The sequence below is a fragment of the Asterias rubens genome, chromosome 3 (assembly GCF_902459465.1).
Source record: "Asterias rubens chromosome 3, eAstRub1.3, whole genome shotgun sequence".
Taxonomy (NCBI): Eukaryota; Metazoa; Echinodermata; class Asteroidea; order Forcipulatida; family Asteriidae; genus Asterias; species Asterias rubens.
Genome location: NC_047064.1, coordinates 1,411,521 through 1,433,964, shown reverse-complemented (window position 1 = coordinate 1,433,964; position 22,444 = coordinate 1,411,521). Strand labels below are relative to the sequence as shown.

The following is a 22,444-nucleotide window of genomic DNA, read 5'->3' as shown; positions in this document are numbered from 1 at the left end:
CTTGGGAAAAAAAAACATGAATTGGTATGCTTACTAAACCAAGACATATGTTGTAAAACCATTCTGCAAAGAATAATCTGTGAGTTTGTAAAATCTAATCAAAGTGTTTGCACAGTGATTTTTATACTGATGTTCATTATCTTAAAATCAAGAATGACTTGCAAAGCATTAATAGTAATCTAAATATTTAAGGTAATAGCTATATCTTTCAAATAAAGATAAAATAATTGGCTTTAGGAATGTTGCAACTTGTACATAAAACATTGTGATCATGCCTTCAACAAAAAGCATTTATTAGTCGTAGTTACTTTTTTTAGCGCACTATAATAGTTAATAGTAAAACAAACGTTGAACGCCTTACAGGCAGAAATATTCAAACCTGTACCTTTTTTGTACGTCATGGCAGCGTTTTGAGCAAAACTTTAGTGACTAAAAATCGACCAACAAACTCTGCGCTGTCAGGTGGTTGGTGGCATACAGAAAGTGCATGTACACATTGCACACGTATGTATATGTACATACCTTACAGCTTCATGTACACACACATGTACATAATACAATAATGTATGGTAAAATTTGTACTGTACATGTAAATGTACATTATGTATCACGTAATGTACATTACATTTACTATGTACACAATTTTTAATGAAGTCATCTCTATTTTCAGAAAGCCTTTCTACTTTTCGGCCAATAGTCGTTCAAGCAAATGATGTAACGTCCGTAAAGGCGGGACAAAATACCACCAAGCTTATGAATTATTCATTAGGGTATTTAATTCAATACCCATTCCGGTATCGTTATCGTAAACGGGGTCAGAGTACAGCATTTACTTGCTGCATGGTTGCATGCTGCGACCCGAACCAGTCTTTTTTCTAAGGTACCAGGCTGCGATACCTAATTTAGATTGTTGATAGAGGGTTTAGGGGCGTGGCTTATGTGGATTGGATATTATAATATTGTGACCTGGAAAGGCCGGCTGAAGGCTCCATAAGCATATAGCGAATGGTATCTTGTTATTACTACGAAATATAACTATAGCAGTTAAACATAGCATTCGCAAGGGCCGGCTGGTCGCAACACAACATACATGGTTGATAACGAACACATTACAGATTTTAAGCACAAACTACACACCATGGACGTTGTATTACAGACACAATCCATAATGACAGACAAAATGGAAGTTGGAGAGGAATCGGATTTAGTCAATGAGAAGGTAAGGTTTGTGTTTGTGACGGGGGATTGTCAAGTTGTTCCGTTGAATGTTATCGATTTGTATCATGTGATTGAAGTCAATGGGAACTTGAGCGGAACTCCTACGGACGTCTAGTAGTAATAGTACGTGAACTACACTACACAGTCTCACACGTAAACTTATGATATTATTATTAGCATGGAGGTAGAAATAGAGTTATAACTCGCTCAATGAATATAAGTTATATTCTGTTCATAGAATACCGATCCCCGGTAGCTCCTCTACCAGAACAAAATGGAGTGACCATTATTGGACGTGGACCGTTTGGCAACACCATAGTCATAGTGCAGGCATGAATTCTACCTCCATGGTGTGCAGGTGTATGTTGTGTCTCTGAATAATCAATTAATTAGATGGTCTAATTTTACACAGGTGTATTTTACAGATTTACTGTGAGTAGTTTCCAGATCGCCATATTATTGGCAGTTCATGTTATTGCTTAGTTGTTATTATATGGTATTTGTGTAGAGAACAGCAACAGCAGTCTGTAATTGTAAAAATACAGGGAACACTAAAAATAAATTGTGATCAGAATTATCTGCATCAAAGTTCAAGCCAACACAAACTATGCTAGTTAATCTGTCCCAAATTGCTTGTTATCAGATTAAGAGATAAATTTGAATAACTCCATCAATAATTTATTTCAGACCACTTTTGGTGAGAATTTACCTTATAAAATAAAAATATCGAACCCCCACTTTTCAAGGTCACTTTTGAAAGTCACCTCCTTAGTAGCAAGTGTTTGAATTCATTTATCTTTTTAAAAAATCCTGTCAACACTAAACTTGCAAAAAAACAAGTAACAATATTTTACAGAAAAGTTTGCCTCATTTTGTACCCAACTTAGAATCTTAGAAGACTGATCAAGTTCCCTCAAACTTGACTTGGTGCATCATTATCTGTCTAATAAAAGTTTGAAAACAGCAGCATCCACCTATCTCCATAACAACGGTTCATAAATTATCAGAAGAATCAATAATAAGTTGATATATGCATTTTCTCCTCCATCCTCCATACTCCATCCTTCCAACTTGTGTTTCTTAGAACACATTCTTGTTTTGTGGGAAAAGATGCTGAATCTAACATCTTAGATGATCAAACACTTCGCTTCTAAGTTGGCGCTTGAATTTGACATTCTATTACCTTTTTGTGACGTGTCCAGTTATTTGATACAAGGAAAGGACCAAGAACTTTGTCTGTTACTTTCACTTTGTGGGCGGAGCCTAGAAGAATGTGGGGGACAAACATGAGAATGCTTGCAACCAAAGTGTGCAAACATCCTCATATATCTTTGCTCCCCATCCCTCCCATGGGTAAATATAGCACCAAGACTCTGAAATTCACTTCCTGAAGACTTCGGGAAAATGAACAACATCACTCTCTTCCAGCAGAAACTCAAAACACACACATGTTCAGAATCATGCTTGCTTTCCCAACAATTTGACAATACCTTAAGTTACTTCTAGGGCCTTATTAAAAATGTTCTGTTATTATTATTTCTATACTTTGATTGAGCTTACCAATTACCATAGAGTAGGCTGATGTTCAAATGGTTGGCTGAGATTATGGATATGTATGTTGCTATTGGCTTGCTTCAATGCTTTCAGGTGGCAACCAAATGCTGCTTAGCAAATTCTGCTTAGAAAATTTCTCTGCTTAGCATACAAATGAGTGGAGCACCAGTTGCAACAATAGTAAACATTATGGAATTTTGGCTGGAAACCAGTTCTGTTATTAAGCAGGATTTTTCTGTGCTTAGCATTTTTTAATGCTCACAGGCTTTATGAAATTGGGCCCCAGACTAGTTGTGATCGTTGCAAGGACAATTCCAACAGATTAAATTGACTTGAGCTATCACTATGCTACAAATTCTTGTCATAATGAAAGTTCAAGAAAATTTTCTGTGTGACCCTCCGAGGTCACCACAAAACTTGATGGAGGTCAAAGGCCAAGTGACGAGATTGCCTTCAGTATGTGTCCATGACAAGAAAGTTGATGATGTGGCACTTATTGGTTTAGCAGCTCTTGCAGTTTCTACCAATGCTTTTCACCATCAAGTAGTTATAAAAGTTGTTCTCATAACTGAAAACATAGCCATACTCAATGTAACATCAATATTATTGTACTTGAAAGTTATTCAAAGACGTTTTACCAATGGAGGTAGGATTTATCTGCACAAATCAGATGAGACAAAAATAGAAAAATTTGCGATTGATAAATCAATAGACTGCATGTATTATTGTTCATTAAAAATCCGAACCAATGTTATTCTTTATTCATTGGGTATGGATAACACGAAGTGACTTTTTATATTTAATTTTGGTTGTGATTTCTACAATAGCATTTTGTTGTTCATATATTTAATTGTTGTAAACAATGAAACGTGTGGGGCCTACAGTTTTGTTCATAAAAATACTTCGGGATATGAAACCCTTGACGTAATACTCTTTGTGAAAAGGTACATTGAGGTTTTATACAAATCAATTTGGATGAAATATCTTCCTTAAAAACTAAAACCAACATCAATCAAAGGGCATCTAGCCTGAACATCAACTCGGTTCATTGTTTTAAAAATAACATTCTAAGTGACTCAGTGGATCAAAACGCTCACTTGTATTGTTTTGGAAACACACAGTTTTATAAAGTATAGAGCCTTTCAAGGCACTGGACACTTTTGGTAGTTACTATTAAAAACTAATAAAATAAAGCATACAAAATTACTTGGTAACGAGCAATGGAGGGTTGTTGTGTACTAGCTAGTATTAAACAGTGTTAGAAACGGCTGCCTCTGAAGTAACGTATTTGTGATAAAATGTCTCACTCAAATATTAAAAGCATCAGGCCTGAAGCCTTTTATTGGACATCTTTAATAAGCACACAATTATTTTCTGCCTCAAGGGTTTTGTTCTTTCATGTTTTCTTGCAATTTAATAATTGAGTCAACTTTTTCACGATTTTCCTATGCAATGTGATGGAGGACACCCAGAGAAACAGGTCTTTGACAATTAGTACCAAAGGTGTCCGGTGCCTTTAATCGGTTAAAACTTGGGGATATTCCGCCATTCAACAACTTCCAAATATGATCAAACTGTGACCCGGTTAGTCATTTCATGCGCGCCGTGTGATGTACGTCATTAAAATCAAAGGAAAATCACAGGCCTTGCGGAACTTCCTTGTTGTGGAAAGAATAAAGAATGTTGCCAAAAATGGTATGTTTCAAGAGCAATAAAAGAGTGTCGTCTATTTATAGAAAATCTAAACATATAAATTACCTTGACATTTAGGCCCTATATTGTAAGTTACCAACTTTTAGAGTTGTTTGGAATCCTGAACCATCAACTACACCCCTCTATTTTAACATTGACATATCAACTGTTAATGCTGTGTACAGGTTACAGGTAAGCGTCTACGCAAAGAATGTACACTTTGATGTACAAGTAGGCCTACAATGTACCTGTCTAGTTTTACGTTTTGGTTTGCAAACAAACATCCAGTCACATGGGACGGACATGACTGCGATGTCTCATTATCAGGTGATTACGCGGGTATTTTACGCCCCGCCCCCAGTGCGTGTTAGCTCGTGGCTATGCCATGCCAACACTGGCAATTTTAAAATCTGGTCATTGACAAAAATAACGGTTTGTATACACCATGTTTAAAGGTCGTTCATGTTTCAATTCATCAAGCAAATTGAAGATTTGAGCCGAATTTAATTTAAGAGTTAGACCATTGTTCAGGTTAGAAACGGCCGTAGAGACGAGGCCCACTGCAAATTTTGTACTCCTTTTTTTTCTAATTCTCTGGCCATTAAAAAATGTGCAGATTTAGTGCAATCTAATCGCATTGCAATTATCGTGATATGATAGTTATTATTGCGATACCGTGGTTAGATATCTTTTTTGCTAAGTGTTATTTTCTGTGCTAAGCATTGCTTGGATATTCAAACTGGGCGGGGTTGGTAAAAAGGCATATGAAAGACCCATGCAGCCCCGAAAAAAGGTTTCGTGTCCGGCTGCATGCTCTATCACAATAACCGTTCCGGAATAATTCATGCCCTGTTCTGGGAATGCAGTGTGCGTATTTGCTTTTGTTAAATCCCCTTTCATCTTCAACACAAGTTGCTTTGAAACGAACACAAACAAATATTGGCACTAAGTATTTCCCCATTGAAAAAGTAGTTACTGCCTAGCGCGTGCTCATTTGCATTTACGTCACTCGGGGTCGCGGTTCTAGAAACTTCCTGGCTGTATCAACGCGCATGCGCAGGCCAATTACATCATAATCTAAAAATATCCTCAGACGACCTTGTTCGACACTCCTGTTTTTCGCTTTGTCTGCCGTGTGTGTAGGAGACGTGTATCTATGCGAACAACGGAAGAAAACAGATTTCTACCTTGGCTTAGCACTTTGTTTACTCGTACAATCACGTTCACGTAACTGTAGAGTTACCCCAGATATTTAGCAGCGTTTAAATTGTCATCTTTGGTGAATTTTTGTGGAGGAAAAAGACTTGTTTTTGACGCCAAGCAGACTCGACGTAGGCCCTAACACCGGTGTTTTTCTCGAATTGTGACCGTGAAACGGCTCTCTTCTTGTGACGGTGTTTTGCTTTGTGTAAACGGCAGTTGGAATCATTCTCATTCTGGTGGTATGGAAGTCGCGTGATCCGCCGAACTCAGCCATACAAAAGGAAACAAAGCCGGATGGGACATAGTTGCTGGTTATATGTTCTTTGTTTACTTAACATTTCGGTTTAATACATCCTGAACGGTGGCGATTTAATTTGGTTTTATTTTCAATATTGTCCTCTGAAAATCAGTCATCATGCTTAGGAAAAAACCATGGAGAGATCCATTTCTGACCATTGCTGTCATTTTGAGCCTTCTTCGAGTAGATTGGGATGAGTTTATGCAGCTACAACTTCAAGGTGGACTTGGAACTCAATTGCCTGAGATTCATGACATTTTACTTGGACAAAGCGCAGCCCTGACAGAGACACAATTCCACAATTTCTACAACTCTTACGATGGGAACTATGTAAATTTTAAAAATCTTGACTACGACCTTAGGGCCCAGTCTGCCTTTCGAGAGCTTCATACGCTGTCCACGGATCAAGATCAGTACCCCATCAGCCAAGGGTACCGAGATATCTCAACATGGCTTCTGGATAGGCTCGAGCCAAACAATGTCCGCTCTTTGCCTTTCGCTAATTTGGCATCAGCTCCGAATAATAATAACAACAACGATGAAAACAACAACAACGGAGAAGCTTCAGAGGGAACTGGGGCTATTGGGCCTGTCCCTAATTCCGTTGATGGCACTGTTACGCAAACCAATACTGATTTAAGCCCTGAGGTAAACACGTAGAAATAAATTACAAACTATCCAAGGAAAACCATGAAAATATAAGCCAAGTCTGAATTAACGGCTGCGGCTATAGGAGGCCCCTAGCATGCATTAGCCGCAGTAGATAAACAGTCAGCAATAGATAAACAGCCTAAGTAAGGCCTAGCCCTAGTAAAAAAGAAAAGGAAGAGTATTTATTTTCAAAATGATCGCCATTTATTTTTATTTTTTTTTAAAAACCATTATTGATTTTAAAAACCATTGTTTTTTTCACAATGTTATACACACAACGCCAGACGCATTTTTTTTAATAGTATTTTTGATTTCAGTGTTTGAACCCTTTTGAGCACACTTTTACAAAAACTGGGGCTCTTTACTCATTTATTTTAATTTTGACATTAATTTGCATTTTCGTACTAGTGTATGAATCATTTTCTACTACGAATATGCAAATGTCAAAACAAAAAGTACAGACCCCCTGGTTATTTGGTTTATTACACAAGAATAAATAATGTGCAAAGTCTTATTTTTTTTATCATCGTTAAACATTTTAATTAAATCCATACGGCCCAAAAATGGAAGCTGGAAGGGATGCCAACAAGTTTATCTTTTTACTTTGCCTTGTGTTTTATGTTCAGAAAAAAAACAGACTTGCTTTATTTTTATTTTTTTTCAGGGGCGCTGTTGTGTAATTTAGTACAAATTGCAAACTTCCTTTCTTTTCCTACACTTCTGCTCTCCGCTGTGTTTCTTATAGTGTTGTTGTAAATGCATTTTTAACAAATCTCTATTTTTAGATATTACTCAGTGATAGAAAATCCTTCCAGCTGACTGTCATTTCAACATAAATTACACCTTTGCAGTTAACATGCCAAAGTCTGAATTGAGGGTTTCTAGGTGTTAGGCTAGATAAACACCTAATCCCTAAATTGAACTTTGACCTAGGCCATATGGATTTTGGACAATATTAATATTTACTTAAGGAAAAGGGCTGGACAGTTCACAGTGGAGAGATTGACGCATGGTTGCCTTTTAAAAGTAATAATTTCTGTGTTAATATACAACTATAGTTGACCATAGAAACCTTCATAAGGAGGTCATATGTTTCTTTCCTTTATTGTTATATCAAGGACTTGGAGCAAACACTACTTACACAAAAGTACTTGGCAGTTACTTCATGGTTGCCTTGGCCTCAATTGCTTTGTACTGTTCCCTTGGATTTCCGTATTTGTACTTATCAAGTAGTTTTAATTGTTGGGAGTAATTGAACCATTCAAGCCTGTGAAATTTTTACAAAGTTTCTCATTGGTATTTACACTCTGACTAGGGGCTCAGAACAACTTGCTTTAGAGTAAAGTTGTCAGTTGAAGGTTGTCGCTGAACGCAGCAGCATGTTGGTCCGAGGTGGCTGCCTTAAATATTTTTCTCACCGTTTGTATTGCGTTTATTGCCATGATCACTGCAAATTTACCTATCTTGAATTTATTACGATAGCAAAACTCATGTTTATTTTCTTATCTTTCTCTTGAATGCAGGATATGGACCTCATTGAGACGCTCTGGAGGCAGGACATTGACATGGGTATCTCCCGAGACGAGTCCTATGCTCTGAAGGAAGAACTACTACTTGAGAAGGGGGAGCACCCCGACAAACTGAAGTCCCAGCAATCAACATGGGAGCACTTTGGTTACAACATTGACGGGGAGACTGGAGAGTACGTACCAAACCCACCAGGGATGAACATTGTTCCTCAACAGACATCCCCGCCGACTCTTCCTCAGGTACCGGTCCAACCCGATGGTAACATCTCCCTGGAAGATTGCCTACAGCTTCTTGAAGATGAATACCTACCGACAGCCACAACGCCCGTAGATGAGCAATACCAACCTCCGCATCACTCGCTCAGCCCACGCGAGCAAGAACAAAGATGGCAAGACTTGGCCTCAATTCCAGAACTCACGAGTCAACTTCAAGAGCTACCAGGGATGCCGTACCAAGGTATAATCGACGTTAACATCACCCAAACGCAGAACAACACCCAGAATGCCTTTGCCATTAACGCCACCACAAACGGAAATGTCAATCTTCAAAATGCAACGGTGACCACACCCAGAAATATAGTTCCCATTGATCCACAAAGACTGAATGAGTTTCCCCCGCCACCAGAAGTGTTCTCACCTCTATCGAACTTTGCCGATCTCAGTCTCAGCTCAGGGTCACCAACAGGATTAATTAACGGCACTCAACAGAGTCTGAATCTAAGTAGCTTTCTACTCCCAGAGCAGCAACTTCGACTCCCAGCTCCCGCCTTGGAAACTCCTCACCCAATTCCAACAGAAACCCCTGACAACAGTTCACTGTTAATGGAGCTGCTCAGTTCGTCCAACGTTGACGAAGTGGACCCCATGGACCTTGACTTCGATGAACAGATCCACAATGTGATGCAGGCTTTTGGAGAGACCAACTCAAACGCGTCTTTTGAAGGATCTTGTAAGTATTTCATCCATTTGCATTAATTTCAACACAATTTGTTAACTCTTTGGAGGTTCAAACGTAAAATTGTCAATGATAAAAAAAACCAAGGTACTTAAGCGGAAGCCAGGATTTGGTGTCCAAATTTGCTTGAATTTTAAAAACAGGGGGTTTCCAAATTGTTCCCTTGCAACTCATTTTCATGTAAATGACAGATAAAAGAGGGTGTCCAAAAGACACCCGGACATTCCTCTGGCTTGTTATCAAGTCACAAATAATTATACAAAGTAAATTCATCTTGATTTTCTTTTTTTCATTTTTTCCAAGAATTGGAATTGATGATGTACATATATCTTGTATTTCACAGGTTCTGGATTTGAAGACATGAGTGAAGGAAGTTCTCCATACCATACAAGTGAAGATGGTCTTGAAGGGGCTACAGGTTACAATGCAAGCCTAGATGGCCATGGTCTGAACGGGTCATCGGGTGGCTACGGATACCATAGGCAAAGAGGTAAGGCAATCTCAAGTTAAAATCCCCCTCCCCCCCCCCCCAATACCCAGCTCTTTTTTCTACCCTTTTCCTTTCTTTTTAACTTCTGGTTTCTACCCCTTTGCAATTGTGCAAAACACACCCTTGAAGAGGAACAAATGAACTATAAAATGAAATAGACTTATGAAATAGACCTTGGAGATTCTACTGAAAGATTTCCTGTTTCCAATGCATTTGATAGACTTCTATTCTTATTTTTAGAAAAATCAAACAAAGTTGGGATTTTTTTTCTTAAAATGTAGTTAAGGAATCGCTTCCTAATTTGATGAGTTTGTTAAAATTAGCCATGATTATAATAATATAGTTCAAATTACGTATGAAGCCCTAAAAATAAAAATTGTTGTACGTGGTACAAGGAAATACCAACTTCAGTCATAACCAAAGTTGTTGACATTTAGCTTTGAACTTTGAAGTGCTTTCAGAGTTGACTTTTGAAATTTCATTGACTAACAATAATTATTACTCTGTGGTTTTGTCTTGTGCAGGTGGATCAAGCTGTGGGGGTGACAGCGATAGCGGTAGTTCGTTTAGCAGCTACAACAGCCAGTCTTCAAAGTCTGAGAACGTCAAACATAATCACACGTATGCTTCATCTTCGAGCTCCTCCAATGGAAACCGCAGCAGCAACCACAGCAAAAACAGCTCATCACGCATCGACAAGCTCAACATGGTGAAGTTATCTCGCGACGAGAAGCGCGCCCGGTCTCTCAAAGTCCCAGTGCCAATCGACAAAATCATCGGTCTGCCGGTAGATGCCTTCAATGACCTTCTTAAGAAGTACGACCTTAACGATGCTCAGTTGACCCTGATCCGAGATATCCGTCGTCGTGGAAAGAACAAGGTCGCTGCGCAAAACTGCCGCAAGAGGAAGATCAACGCGCTGGTCTCTGTAGAGGTAGACATCGACAACTTGAAGGATGAGAAGGAAAAACTGGTGGAGGAGCGAGACCAAATTGACAAGGACACTTCCGAGATGCAGTCCCGTTATGAACAACTCTACCGTGATGTCTTTGAGAACATGTGTGATGAACACGGAGATCCGGTAGACCCTAATGAGTTCACTCTGCAACAGATGCCAGATGGAAGCATGTTTCTTGTACCTAGAAATGGCACAACCCCCGATAAGGATAAGAAAACTGAAAAATAGACTCTTAACAAAACACAACATGTGTTCTTACTTACGTAAATTTTTCACTTTTACTGTGGCTCTTAATCAGTCAGACTGTATGCTTTTTAATTTATGTCTATTTTATTCTGAAATTAAATTTCTGTTTGTTATGGTTGCAGGGGGTGAAAATGAAGAATTGTTAAACATACATGTTGCAGGTTGCAGACATTGTATAAAAACTATACATTTTGGAGAGCACATTTAAGACAATCACTTTGTTGCACATGTTCATCTTTTTTAAACGGAATACCAGTGGGTTGAAATGAACATCAAAAACAATACATTCAATTTCTCTCCGCTTAATCTTTCTTTCACTCTTTTGTAACCTCATTTCAACTCAACAATTATTCCTTGTACAGAGAAAATATGAAAAAAATATAATGTAAATATGTGCATAGTTTGTAAATAATTCAAAAACAAAAGTGTAAATATGTAAAAAGTTAAAACATTTTGGTTGAGTAAGCCCCACTACCTCCACATGTACTGTTTTGGGTTTCAAGCATTTTTGAATTTGTTCCAAAGCATTCTTCATGTTTTGAAAAAAATTAAAAGGTGGGGCAAAATCATTTTTCAAAGGTATTATAAAATTTAAGCGTCTCTTTGTTTGTTCTTTGGGGGTGTTTTCTAAAGCAGGAAGTTATAAAACCTGAGAACACTTGAAAATTGTGGTGAACGGCTTTGAAATGTTATTGTATCAAATGTTTTTTTAGTGGGCCTTTTGATTCTTGTCGAAAGCCTTTATCAACTTGTGCTTATTGTTCAGCCTCTTTACTAATCAAATGGAAATCGATCTACATTAATAAGCCGTTTGTCTAGCTAGCGTTTGTGTTTACTGTTTTACTCAAAGTGTATTGACTGTTGATAATTTCCGCAATGTTTTTGGCAAGCTCGTCCTCGAAAAACTTACTTGGATATGTTTGAAAATGTTATAAAACTTTTGGAGAAGTTTTTGATGGATTTAAAAGTCTGAAAATCACCAGTAGAATAAAGCAGGTGATCTTAGTAAGGAACAGAAACTTGGTTAACAGATTGTAAAACGTTGAAAGTTGTGCAATGAACAATTAAATGGCATTTTGCACTGAACCCGTGTAACCTAGAACAAGTCAAAATACAAGACAACATAAAAAAATAGTTCAAAAATTCGCAGGGCTGCAGATGAATAAAGTCATCTCAAAAAGTTGTTTCAAACTGACAGGCAAAAAATTTAATTTCCAGCTGTTTTAACTGTCTCCTTAATCATGTATCAATCATCGATCACACACTGGGTGTTGGGTAAAGATGTCAATTGCACGACTACTCCATTTCACTATAGACAAACAGTTTGACAAGTTTAAAACTGTAGTGTATAATAAGTGTACACACTGTAAAAATGTTACACAAATGTAGATTGAAGACTATTTTAATTTGTAGGACATTTTTTAATGACCTCTTCCTAATGAATAAAACACTTCCTCAGTGCGTTACATTTGAGGGCTTTTCAAACACAATATGCTGGTAACACTTTCACTTGTATTATGTGCACGAACCAAGATCTTAATTTCACTACTGGGTACCAGTTAAACCAAAGTATGGGTTTATGCAAAAATAAGACAAATTTTCATAGAGCTGCTTAAGCAACAAAAAACAGGATACCAGTCTCAGATGATAAGTGTCTTTTTTTACTGGTAACACTATTCTGGCAAGCTTAATTTTGTTCTTGGCTACTTTTTGTAGTAAAGCAGCTTCATGAATTCGAGAACAGATGGTTGTATGGTTTGTAATTAGTTTATGTCCTTATTTGTGTTTATGGAATGGAGAATTTAAACGTAAAGTGATAGTGTGTTTGCCTTGCCTCAATTAACTGAGATTTAACAAAATTATAGTCTATTAACATAAGTTTTGGAGAGGAAACTGGGACGCTACAGATGGCATTCCTGAATGGTTGAAGTCCGTTATTAAAATTATTAAACTTGTAACAATTGTTTGTTCTTTGACAAGTTGTTAATTAAAATATGAATATGATGCTTTTTCACAAAAAAAGGAAACAGTTCTGAGTGATTTATTTTAGTTGTTTGTTCTCTGTTTAAAGTAGTTTTTAATCTGTTTTAGATTTTGTTTTTCAAATTAAACTTTGAACACTATTAGTAGAAAGGGAAATTGAAAACTAGTTTTCACAAATTGATGCAACTGACTTGAGTTAGGTTGACATAAGACTACTTTAGCGTGCATGACTAATGCTCTTGCGACTACGACTCTGTTTAAATGGGAGCATTACTGTAGACAAGAGCCATCAATATCGCGAGAGCAGTATAATCATGTGCGAGCATGCACTGCAACAAACGTAAAGCAACTTTATCCACAAACTTAAAATAGCAATGGCGCAAAAACAATATTTTAAAAGGACTATACTGTGAATCCGGCGATTGCTGCGTTGCCCTTCCTTGCCCTTCCTTGATGCCCCTTGAAACTTATAATTGGTGTTGTTTTGCTTAGTTTATTCATCCTACCTGTATGGTTTACATCAAGAAATTAAACATTTTCATATGAATTTGTTTTAATAGTTCCAGGGCAAAGAATATACATGTATTTGAAATTTGAAAGCCAGTCAGTTAAAAAAAATTATGCAAACTTGTACACATGTATGTACAGTGAAAGGAACCTCAATTGAAAGCAACAGGCTTAATGAAACTTCAATTTCTTGTATAAACTTTATTTTTAAAACTGTACAAATTGTTACAAAATGATAAACACACATTCAAGACATAGTAAACTCTCATTAGTTTTTCTAAAACAACTCCCCAGACCTTCAAGTTGCCACTTTGCAAAATAATAACAATGAACACGGCTTCTCCTCATATCAGAAAGTGAACAGTCTATTATTCCTAGTTGCAGCCTCGATTTGGCTCCATTGTTGATTTGAATGGGTTAATCGTGAACGGCCACCCCTTGATAATGGTCAATTACATGATTTGTTTGAGACAGTTCATACAACAAATTATTTGTAAAACAGAGAAAGTTCACCTTGCAGAACGATGGTGGAGATGTTGACCCCTCATCATACCAAAATGTCTTCATATTATAAGAGCCAAATTTTTAAGAGCTGTTTAGCAGAAATACTGCTTAGCGCATCTTACGGATTAGCAGGCACCAAGGGCCCATATTCATAGAGCTGCCAGCAAACCTTGCATCTGCTGAGCAAAAGGAAGCAGGATACCAATCATAAATGGTACATGAGGACTTCTATTTTAGTTGGTGACCTCAATCTGGTAAGCATGTTGTTATTATGCTTAGCTCTAAGCAGCTCTATGAAATTGGGCCCAAGACACAGCAATGTAAGTTGAATACTTATTGCTAATGAACCAAGAGTACAGTTCAGGTTCAGTAAACTTTTGTGAGGTTTTTAAAACTAAACAATTTTTATGAGAAGTATTTATTGTTCTCTTTAAAGTCAAGTGCTGCTCGTAGTTCCATACATCAACAATTTTGCACTTGGCTTTGTAAAGAACAGTTTCAATTGGTTTGAATACCGCAAGAGCCGAGTTGTGAACAGGAACAAAGAGTTATAGTTTAATAAAGCTGCCATTTAATTGTTGTTTTAATGAGTTCTGTTTTGCATCAAATTCAATTAAACCCATCTCAACTAACATTTATAATCCATAACCAGTAGAATTAGAAAATGTATGCATAGTGGAGAGTATAATCAACTGAGGTTTGCAAAGAGACGCCATAAAAATTAAGGGATTCGATGAACGTGAACATTTCTGCAAATGGCTTGCTGGGTTCCAATGTAGATTATTTTAACATTAGAATAGACTTGTAGACAAGTTGTTAATGGTCCCACACAGTGAGATAGTCGAGTTGTGGCGGTGCTTAAGCGAGATCACTGCTCTCCCGCGAACTGCTGGTTGTCGACTTCTACTCCCCATCAAATGGGACCGTAGTCGCGACAGCAGTAGCAGAATACCTCGGGAATCGCGGGGAGAGTCAACGGCTATCACCGCAACAGACATTTAACGACAAGTCTAACATTAGAAGGAAATACAAAAACATAATTTATTATGAGCCAACATTACACCAAGGCCTGACAGTCTGAAAGGCAATGTAACAGCATAGTATAACAAAACACAGGGTAAAACTTCCGATTGATTTGAGTGTTCAAAATCAATAATGGTTTGAAATGACAAAGGCACTTCGCTAAACTGTAATATGATTTCATGTGGTGAATGGAGAGCTTTACAGTTACTTATTCATTATTCCAATCATACATACACTAAGGCAATATAATTGAACATGCATAAATCAACATAATGTGCAACGGCTGAGTTTATTTCCCTGTCAAGTACATGTACAAATGTAGATGCATTCTACACAATCTACAGACACCATGCAATAAACAGGAGTCCATCTTTCAGGGGTCGAGAGATTCATAGCTGACGAAAAGGGACTAAAACTAGGATCCAAACTTTAGGATTTTAAGTTGATAAGATAGTTTTTGAGATTTTGGGAACCCCTGCCAGTACTAAGTTTCAAGACGCGTTTTGGAAATAGCATCCTTAGAACTAGAGAAATGTTTCACACAGCATGATACTCTTAAAACAGCATCTTTTTCATTAAAGGCAGACATACAAAAGTTTGAAGTCAGATTAAAGTATGGAAAGCATCACCAATATAAGACACACTTTACTTAGTGTGCCCAAGTTGGGCACTGTACTCCGTTTTTTCAAAATGTTGACATCTGCAGTCGTACAAGCAGCACACGACCAGAGTAATCAACAGCGCCCCAGTGGTCTACACTAGTATCATTGAAGTGATACCTTACAACTAAGATGAGAACAAACATTAACACCAAATTACAAATGCATGATATAAAAACGTCTGAAAAGAAAGTCAGAGATTTGTTTCTTTTCAATCTCTAAAGGGGACAAAATATAAAAAGAAATTTAGGACTAGTCTTTAATCTGATGAAGGACGATCTCCAAAAAAATATCTCTTTTCATGGAAAGTTTTGAATAAATAGTAGTCTTTATAAGTACACTTTAATAAAAACGGTTAAAATGTGTTAGAGGTTTTAAAGATCAATCTGTTTCCATATCGCTGTCACTGCTTATAATCTCTTCTTCACTGGTGTCAAGGGTCAAGAGTGAAAGGTCATCCTCGTAGGCTGACAACTCACCTCGGGTCACATGACCCTCATCACCCATCACAAACTGGGCAAACCTGAAAGAGAATTACAAACAAAAGTGATATTAATTTTAAGAATTTTTTTATTATTTTTTTTAATAGTTTTTCTTTAAACTTCTACAAAAAGTTCACAAAATGACTTGTGATCAATTTCTTCAAGTAAGTGTAAAATACGTGTGACATAATGTGTGCAAGTTCGACTTTATTCACATTTTTTGTAAAATTATAACTCTTAGCTTTCAGTGCCCACTTTTCTGGGTTTTTTTTAACATAAAATGACCAGCCTTTCTCACCCAACAAAATGTATCTTTGTGATGCCTTGGTACATATCATAGTTAATAGTTTTTCTTGAGTGGTATTGCCCTTTCATACTATCATGTTTATAAAGGGTCGTGCATGTACAATAAAGGCACTTTTGAAACACATAAAATGGATCATACATGTTTTGTTTTTGTTTTTGTTTTTGTATGCACATCGCCAGACACACAAGGCCTGAAGGCCACTTCAAGGTGTGGGCTACAATTTTTTTTGTCCAGAGGCTGTTGCCACCTACTCCTAGGGCTGAAACAGGGTTACCCCTTTCACAGTCCATACGGATGTAGGGTTGGGTATCATCAGTCCGAAGCCTGGCCGGTAGAGCAGAAAGCACTACCAAGTGTCATGACCGGGATTCGAACCCATACTCTGCTGGTCAAACTCCAGAGCTTGAATCCAGTGCTCTTAACCACTCGGCCATGACACGCCTTAAATAAAGACGAACGATAAAGACGCTTTCAGAATGCATAAAATAGATCACACATGTACGACCTTGGCACTGAAAGAGTTAAGATCCAAAAAGGAAATTCTAAACATCTTGAGTCATGATACAGGTATGAAAAAGCTGCTTCTGAAGGCAGAAAGGAAAATGCCCACTTTCCCTTCTTTTGCTTTGCCTTTTCAAGATAAGGTTCAATATAAAAAAGAAACTGGAGAAGGTTATCTAAAACAACCAATCAATCATCTACTAAGTTTAGTATGAACTAATACATTACCACGACACTCCCTTCCTCACGGACCCAACCACCTCCACCTTGCCGGTTTAGCCAACACTGAGTTAATGGATAATAATTACCTTGCTAGTTTTCCCCACCCAAACCTCTGTCTCACTTGCAACACTTTGGACAGTTGAAGTGGTTGGATTTGATACAGACTGGCTCGCCCCTCAAAATGAAGGTAATACAATACCTCTTTAAGTCACCACTGCATTTCCAGGTCACCCTTGCATTTCCAGGTCACCCTTGCATTTGCAAGTCACCCATGCATAGGTCACCCCCTTGTAAATTTTCTTGTGCAACTTCACTATCTTTACACAACCCCTGGTCAATGCCAAATAAACATTTGTCTACAATTATATTTAGGCCATCCAGGGCCCAATTTCATAGAGCTGATTTAAAAGCACATAAAAAGTACAGATAAAATTACCAGCCAAACTACAATGTCAAGTGTACAATTTGCGACTGGTATCTTGTACATTTCTGCCGAGCAGAAAGATGTCAAGCAAAATTTCTGCTTTTAAAGCAGTTCTATGAAATTGGGCCCAGGTTGGTGATGAACAGACTTGATATTTTCTCACACAACACCTTAGCCCTGAAAGTTCAACTCCAGCCCTTACCTCAATCCCTTTTCACATTAACCCAAACCTCAACTCTGTCCTATTTTGTTTATTCTTAAAAGTATTTTCGCTCACTTATCCCACAGAATATGTGAGATAATAATCTCCTTTTTTAACATGAAATTAATGTTTTAAACAACTCACACTAAATCAATGCAATTGGAGAAGAAAACAAAAGAAGAAGAAACAACAACAACAACAGCAACAACAACTTGTATACAAACCTTTTAGGTGATTCTAAGTTAGCGATCATCTTCCACTGATTGCACTCTGGGCTTCTACAATACTCCTTCAGACTGTCCAGTGCTTTCGTTGTCTCTATCCGTCCTTGCTCATAGTACTCGTCCTCCGTTAATAGTTTGATCTTAGCTGGACGATGCTGCCACCTGTATGAGAAAAAATATCATAATTGTAGTTGTAATATCATTTTCATTTCATTTCAAGACATTTATTTCCATTCCAACAGAGAATAAATGTAATAGAAGAATATGAAATGGAAGAATAAGCAGAAAAGCCAAAGGAAAGCTTGTAATGCCCAAATGGACTAACATGAATATTAACAAGTAGGCCTATAGTGGTAAGATATTTATACACTCTATTTGAACTTAAGTGGCTTTAGAGGTATGCAACTTATAACAATACATAGCACTAAGCGTAGGAGGTTCCATAGACCTTATGCACACGACGTCATTTCAGTACGGCGCCCTCGCTTTGAGGTCATTGGCCAATCTATGTGCGTTTCGATTGTTTCGTCACCGTTTGACCTCAAAGATGGCGGCTGGATGACGTCAATGCATAAGGTCTATTAAAAATAAGACATGGTATACAAGTAGAGAAATCACAATACTGAATTAAATTAGGCCTAACTGTTTTATTCCACAAAGCTGGACATGAACCCGCTACCACTGACCAGGGGGAGTGGGTGAAACTCCTATGCTCAGATACCCCTTAGGTATTTTCCTAACCCTAACCTTTACCCTAACCATAGCATGTTAACTATTAGGTTTTTTTCTGATTGTTGGGACATAGAGCAGTCACCTGGGAGAGTACTAAAAGTTTCTTTTCAACCAACAACCCACAGACTTACAAGTAAGTTTTGCAAAAGATAATTTATCAAGAAAACCAACTTCTACGTCAAGAAAACCTCCACCCCTTTAAATATTGTTCTCATATTTTGTATAATGTTGACCTAGGCTGCTATAGGGAAAATACACTGAACTACACATAACTGCTATAATCATGCAGACATGAAATGTTACTGTAAAAAAAAGGACACTGGCTTACGACAACAAAACTTTGTATATTAATGTTAAGTTTTCTATAGCAACAAATGTATGGGAAGCAGAGTGTTAGCCAAGGGGTTTCTGTGTGTCTTTTGGACACCCTGATTTAAATTTTGTCAACCTCTTTTATCTGTCATTTACATTAATATAAATGTAGTTTAACTTGACAAAAACACAGGGGTGTCAGAATATATTAATAATAATAATTGTAGGTATTAATTTGTAATGCGCCAAATCAATCTTTACAGATGTTCAAGGCGCAGCAGAGACAATGTGAACACAACAATGTACATACATGTATCCAGTGAATGCTAATTAAACAATAATTATAACACCATTTAAAAACAGCAACAACAATGGGAAAGAAATCAGAAACCTAGCCTTGATCAAGGCGCTACAGCCAGCCGCGACCTGCAAAATCCCAGTCCCCATCACTGAATTTCGCCAGCGCACCCCCCAGTGCATACTGTTCTCGCTGTACAATGTACTGTACATACAATGTACTGTATGTTGTTCGTGTATGCACGGCGTGCAGACTGCCGAATCGTGCCGCGCCGGGCCGGGGCACACTACGCCAACAGCCTTGGGTCAAGGCTATCAGAAACCAGGAGGGAAACCACGACCAGGCCTTTAGAATTGAGCCAAAGAAAGTCCAGTGAAAGCCGGTCACTCTATGAAGAGAACGTGCAAGCCAAGAAAAGCGATACTGGACACAAACTAAAACATATAATAAGGCATATATTATAGAGCAATCACTGGTGAGAGTACCAACAGCTTATTAACAACCAACCCACAGAGGAAGCAAGATTTACAAAAGTCATTTTATATTTAAAGGAAAACAACTTTTAAGTCAAAACAACCTCCACCATTCATTGTTCTCATATTTTTTATATTGATGACTTAGACTGCTAAAAAGGAAAACAAACTAAAACACAAAACTTTATAATCATGCTGACACGAAAAGTTACTGTAAAAGAAGGACACTGACTTCGCAACAGAAAACTTTGTTTTCTATGACTTAAGCACGGTTCATACTTCCTGCGAATGCTTTGTGCGAAGCGAATTTCATTGCGTCACAATTGGAAATGGATCGCGTACAGGTTGTTACACCACCAAAGTTTGGTTCGCGTTCGCATTCACAGGAAGTATGAACGGGGCTTCAAAGGGTGGATAGTTGCATGCCGGAGTGATAATATTAGCATCTCAAATCTGTGAACATTTATATTTTTACCAAATGCACACCCATACAGCAACTCACAGATGTCATAAAGATTACTGAAAGAAAACATTTGCAATAATTAGCAATTTTTTGTCATTTCATATCAATAGCATTTTCTGTTCATCACAGCATTATCCTCAAACAACACCAAATCCTACAAAATGATACCAGGCAGACTTCTGAGAGACTCAAACCCCAGTTGTGAAGGTTGTTCAAAAAGGAAAAAAAGAAAATTAGCTGTTGCAAACTCCTTGCCAACCAGAAGGACCTGTGGTATAAATGCAAAAAAAAATTAATGGCCTGACCTTTCAACCCTAGCAATGTCTTTCTCAGAGGCTAAACGAAAAAAATGACTTTGATATTTTTTTATTCAGAGCAGTATTGTAGTCAAGTACTTTAAGGGTGACTGTCAAGTACTGCCAAATACCAGGGTGGCCAGTTACAAGTACTCAAGTCTGAGTACTTGGCCCTTCAAGTACAAAGTTAAAATGTCTGAGTACTGAGTATTCTGATACCCAAGTACATGTACTGAGTCAAACAGCTACATGTAAGTAGCAAGGACAGGTTCTCGGATCTCTGAGTACAATTACTATTTGTTGGTAATTTCTAGATGTCGACGTGTGCTTGCGATGATACCTTTCTTTTAAAAGATGAATTCATTCAAGAAGACTTCAAGTTTACTTCTTGCAGAGTTTCCTTGCATTACCACACACATAGGAAAGTAGTATTCTGACCATGGGTATTTAAAATTAGGGTACATTCACAGCCAGGTATTAAGCAGGGCACCACAGCACAAGCCAGGTTTTGCAAATAATTATTTACAATAACTTTTCATAATTTTCAAATACCTATTTCTACTTTTAAAACAAGAATGAGCTACATGACAGAGTACAAAGTACTTACCCAAGTGCAGCAGCAACCAGCCCGACTGGTCTCCCACAAGATGGTATCCATCTTAACATTACTATGACAACAATAATCACCATCGTCGACCCTTCATGCTGCGATCCGTTATAGATGCATAACAACCCTATCAACTGAAGGAATAATTGTATGAGGTACATTGTCCGGTTGTTGGTGACCGGACCGTACCAATAGCACACTGCAAAGCTGATGACGGTCGCAATCACAAAGTAACCTAGTAGGTACTTCTTGTACTGCATTGAGAGGAAATTGTCAAAGACCCAGTGGAGAAGATAAAGACAAACAGCCCAGCCACCAACTAGAAGAGAGACAGCGCCTGTTTTCTGTGGGAAAAAAACAAATGAAAATCAAACTGCAGGTTCAAATACTTTCAACCAGATCTTTACAAAGGATAGGGTCCGTACTCCAGTTCAAAGAATTGTAACAGTTCAAAGAAATATAACAAGAACAAGGCACCCTAGACTTATAGACACTAGACTTGTGGCGGTGATAGCGTTCTCACTACGGTCCCATAGAAGTCGGCAACCAGCAGTTCGAGCGAGAGCAGTGATCTCGCGAGAGCACCGCCACAACTCGACTATGTCACCGCGGCAGGCCATTAATGACTTGTCCACAAGTCTAAAGGCACATTGGTGTGTCAGGCAATTGGCAATGCTAGGTGGCAGCCAACTTACCAGGTAAATCTATTTTGCTCTCGGAAGCATGTTCATGCTCAGAATTGCATCATTAAAGGAACACGTTGCCTTGGATCGGTCGAGTTGGTCTTTGAAAAGTGTTTGAAACCGTTTGTTATAAAATGCATAAGATTAGAGAGATATTTTAAAAGCAGAATACAATGATCCATACAAGTATCATTCGAAATTACGTGGTTTCCTTTTACCTCGTAGACTAACACGGTCAGCCATTTATGGGAGTAAATTTTTTGACTCCCATAAATGGTCGACCGTGTTAGTTCGCAAAGTAAAAGGAAAGCCATTTCAATTTAAAGGCAAATTTATGTGGATCATTGTATTCTACTTTTAAAATATGTTTCTAACCATCTGCATTTTATAACAAACGGTTTCAAACACCTTTCAAAGACCAACTCGACCGATCCAAGGCACCGTGTTCCTTTAATAATGACCCCAAGAGCATCTCACAGTCTCCCATTGGTAAAGTTGGAGCATCTCTACTGCGGCATCCAATTGGAAACTGTATTCATTTGTTTTCCTTTATAAATCGTGCATACAATGTAAAAATGGATTTAAAGTGATTTCAACATTTGTATAGAAAAAGGTTAGAAACAATAACTTTTGAAAAGTTAAAAATGATCCAAGTCATGAACTCACCCTGGGGATAAAGCGACTCAGTATGTAGACAAGAACCAGTAGGGATGCTAAAACCCCAACAGTTACACCTGTTGAGTAGTGG

General features: G+C 37.8%; 2 protein-coding genes across 3 annotated transcripts; one reads left to right on the top strand and one right to left on the bottom strand.

The window, feature by feature from the left end:
* The first annotated feature begins 1,024 nt into the window (after positions 1–1,024).
* On the top strand, positions 1,025–12,811 carry LOC117287896 (endoplasmic reticulum membrane sensor NFE2L1-like). 2 transcript variants are annotated; one of them, XM_033768501.1, is made up of 4 exons: positions 1,025–1,219; positions 8,140–9,094; positions 9,444–9,590; positions 10,115–12,811. In XM_033768501.1, the coding sequence occupies exons 1-4, from the start codon at positions 1,091–1,093 to the stop codon at positions 10,774–10,776; spliced, it is 1,893 nt and encodes a 630-aa protein (XP_033624392.1). In that variant the 5' UTR covers positions 1,025–1,090; the 3' UTR covers positions 10,777–12,811. The 2 variants fall into 2 exon arrangements, with proteins under 2 accessions (XP_033624392.1, XP_033624391.1); XM_033768500.1 differs by lacking the exon at positions 1,025–1,219 and adding an exon at positions 5,575–6,613.
* Positions 12,812–13,486: 675 nt separating this feature from the next.
* LOC117287965 (nuclear envelope integral membrane protein 1a-like) lies at positions 13,487–22,443 on the bottom strand (the record flags this gene model as incomplete). Its single annotated transcript, XM_033768628.1, has 4 exons — positions 13,487–15,993; positions 17,833–17,994; positions 21,014–21,357; positions 22,363–22,443. Coding segments are annotated over 4 exons (729 nt in total), but the record flags the coding sequence as incomplete, so codon positions are not given.
* Between the last annotated feature and the right edge of the window lies 1 nt (position 22,444).

Coding starts and splice junctions, on each gene's coding strand:
- LOC117287896 (XM_033768500.1), top strand. CDS start 6,083: ATGCTTAGGAAAAAACCATGGAGAGATCCATTTCTGACCATTGCTGTC. Junction 6,614..8,139: donor ATACTGATTTAAGCCCTGAG/GTAAACACGTAG, acceptor TCTTGAATGCAG/GATATGGACCTCATTGAGAC. Junction 9,095..9,443: donor CGCGTCTTTTGAAGGATCTT/GTAAGTATTTCA, acceptor TGTATTTCACAG/GTTCTGGATTTGAAGACATG.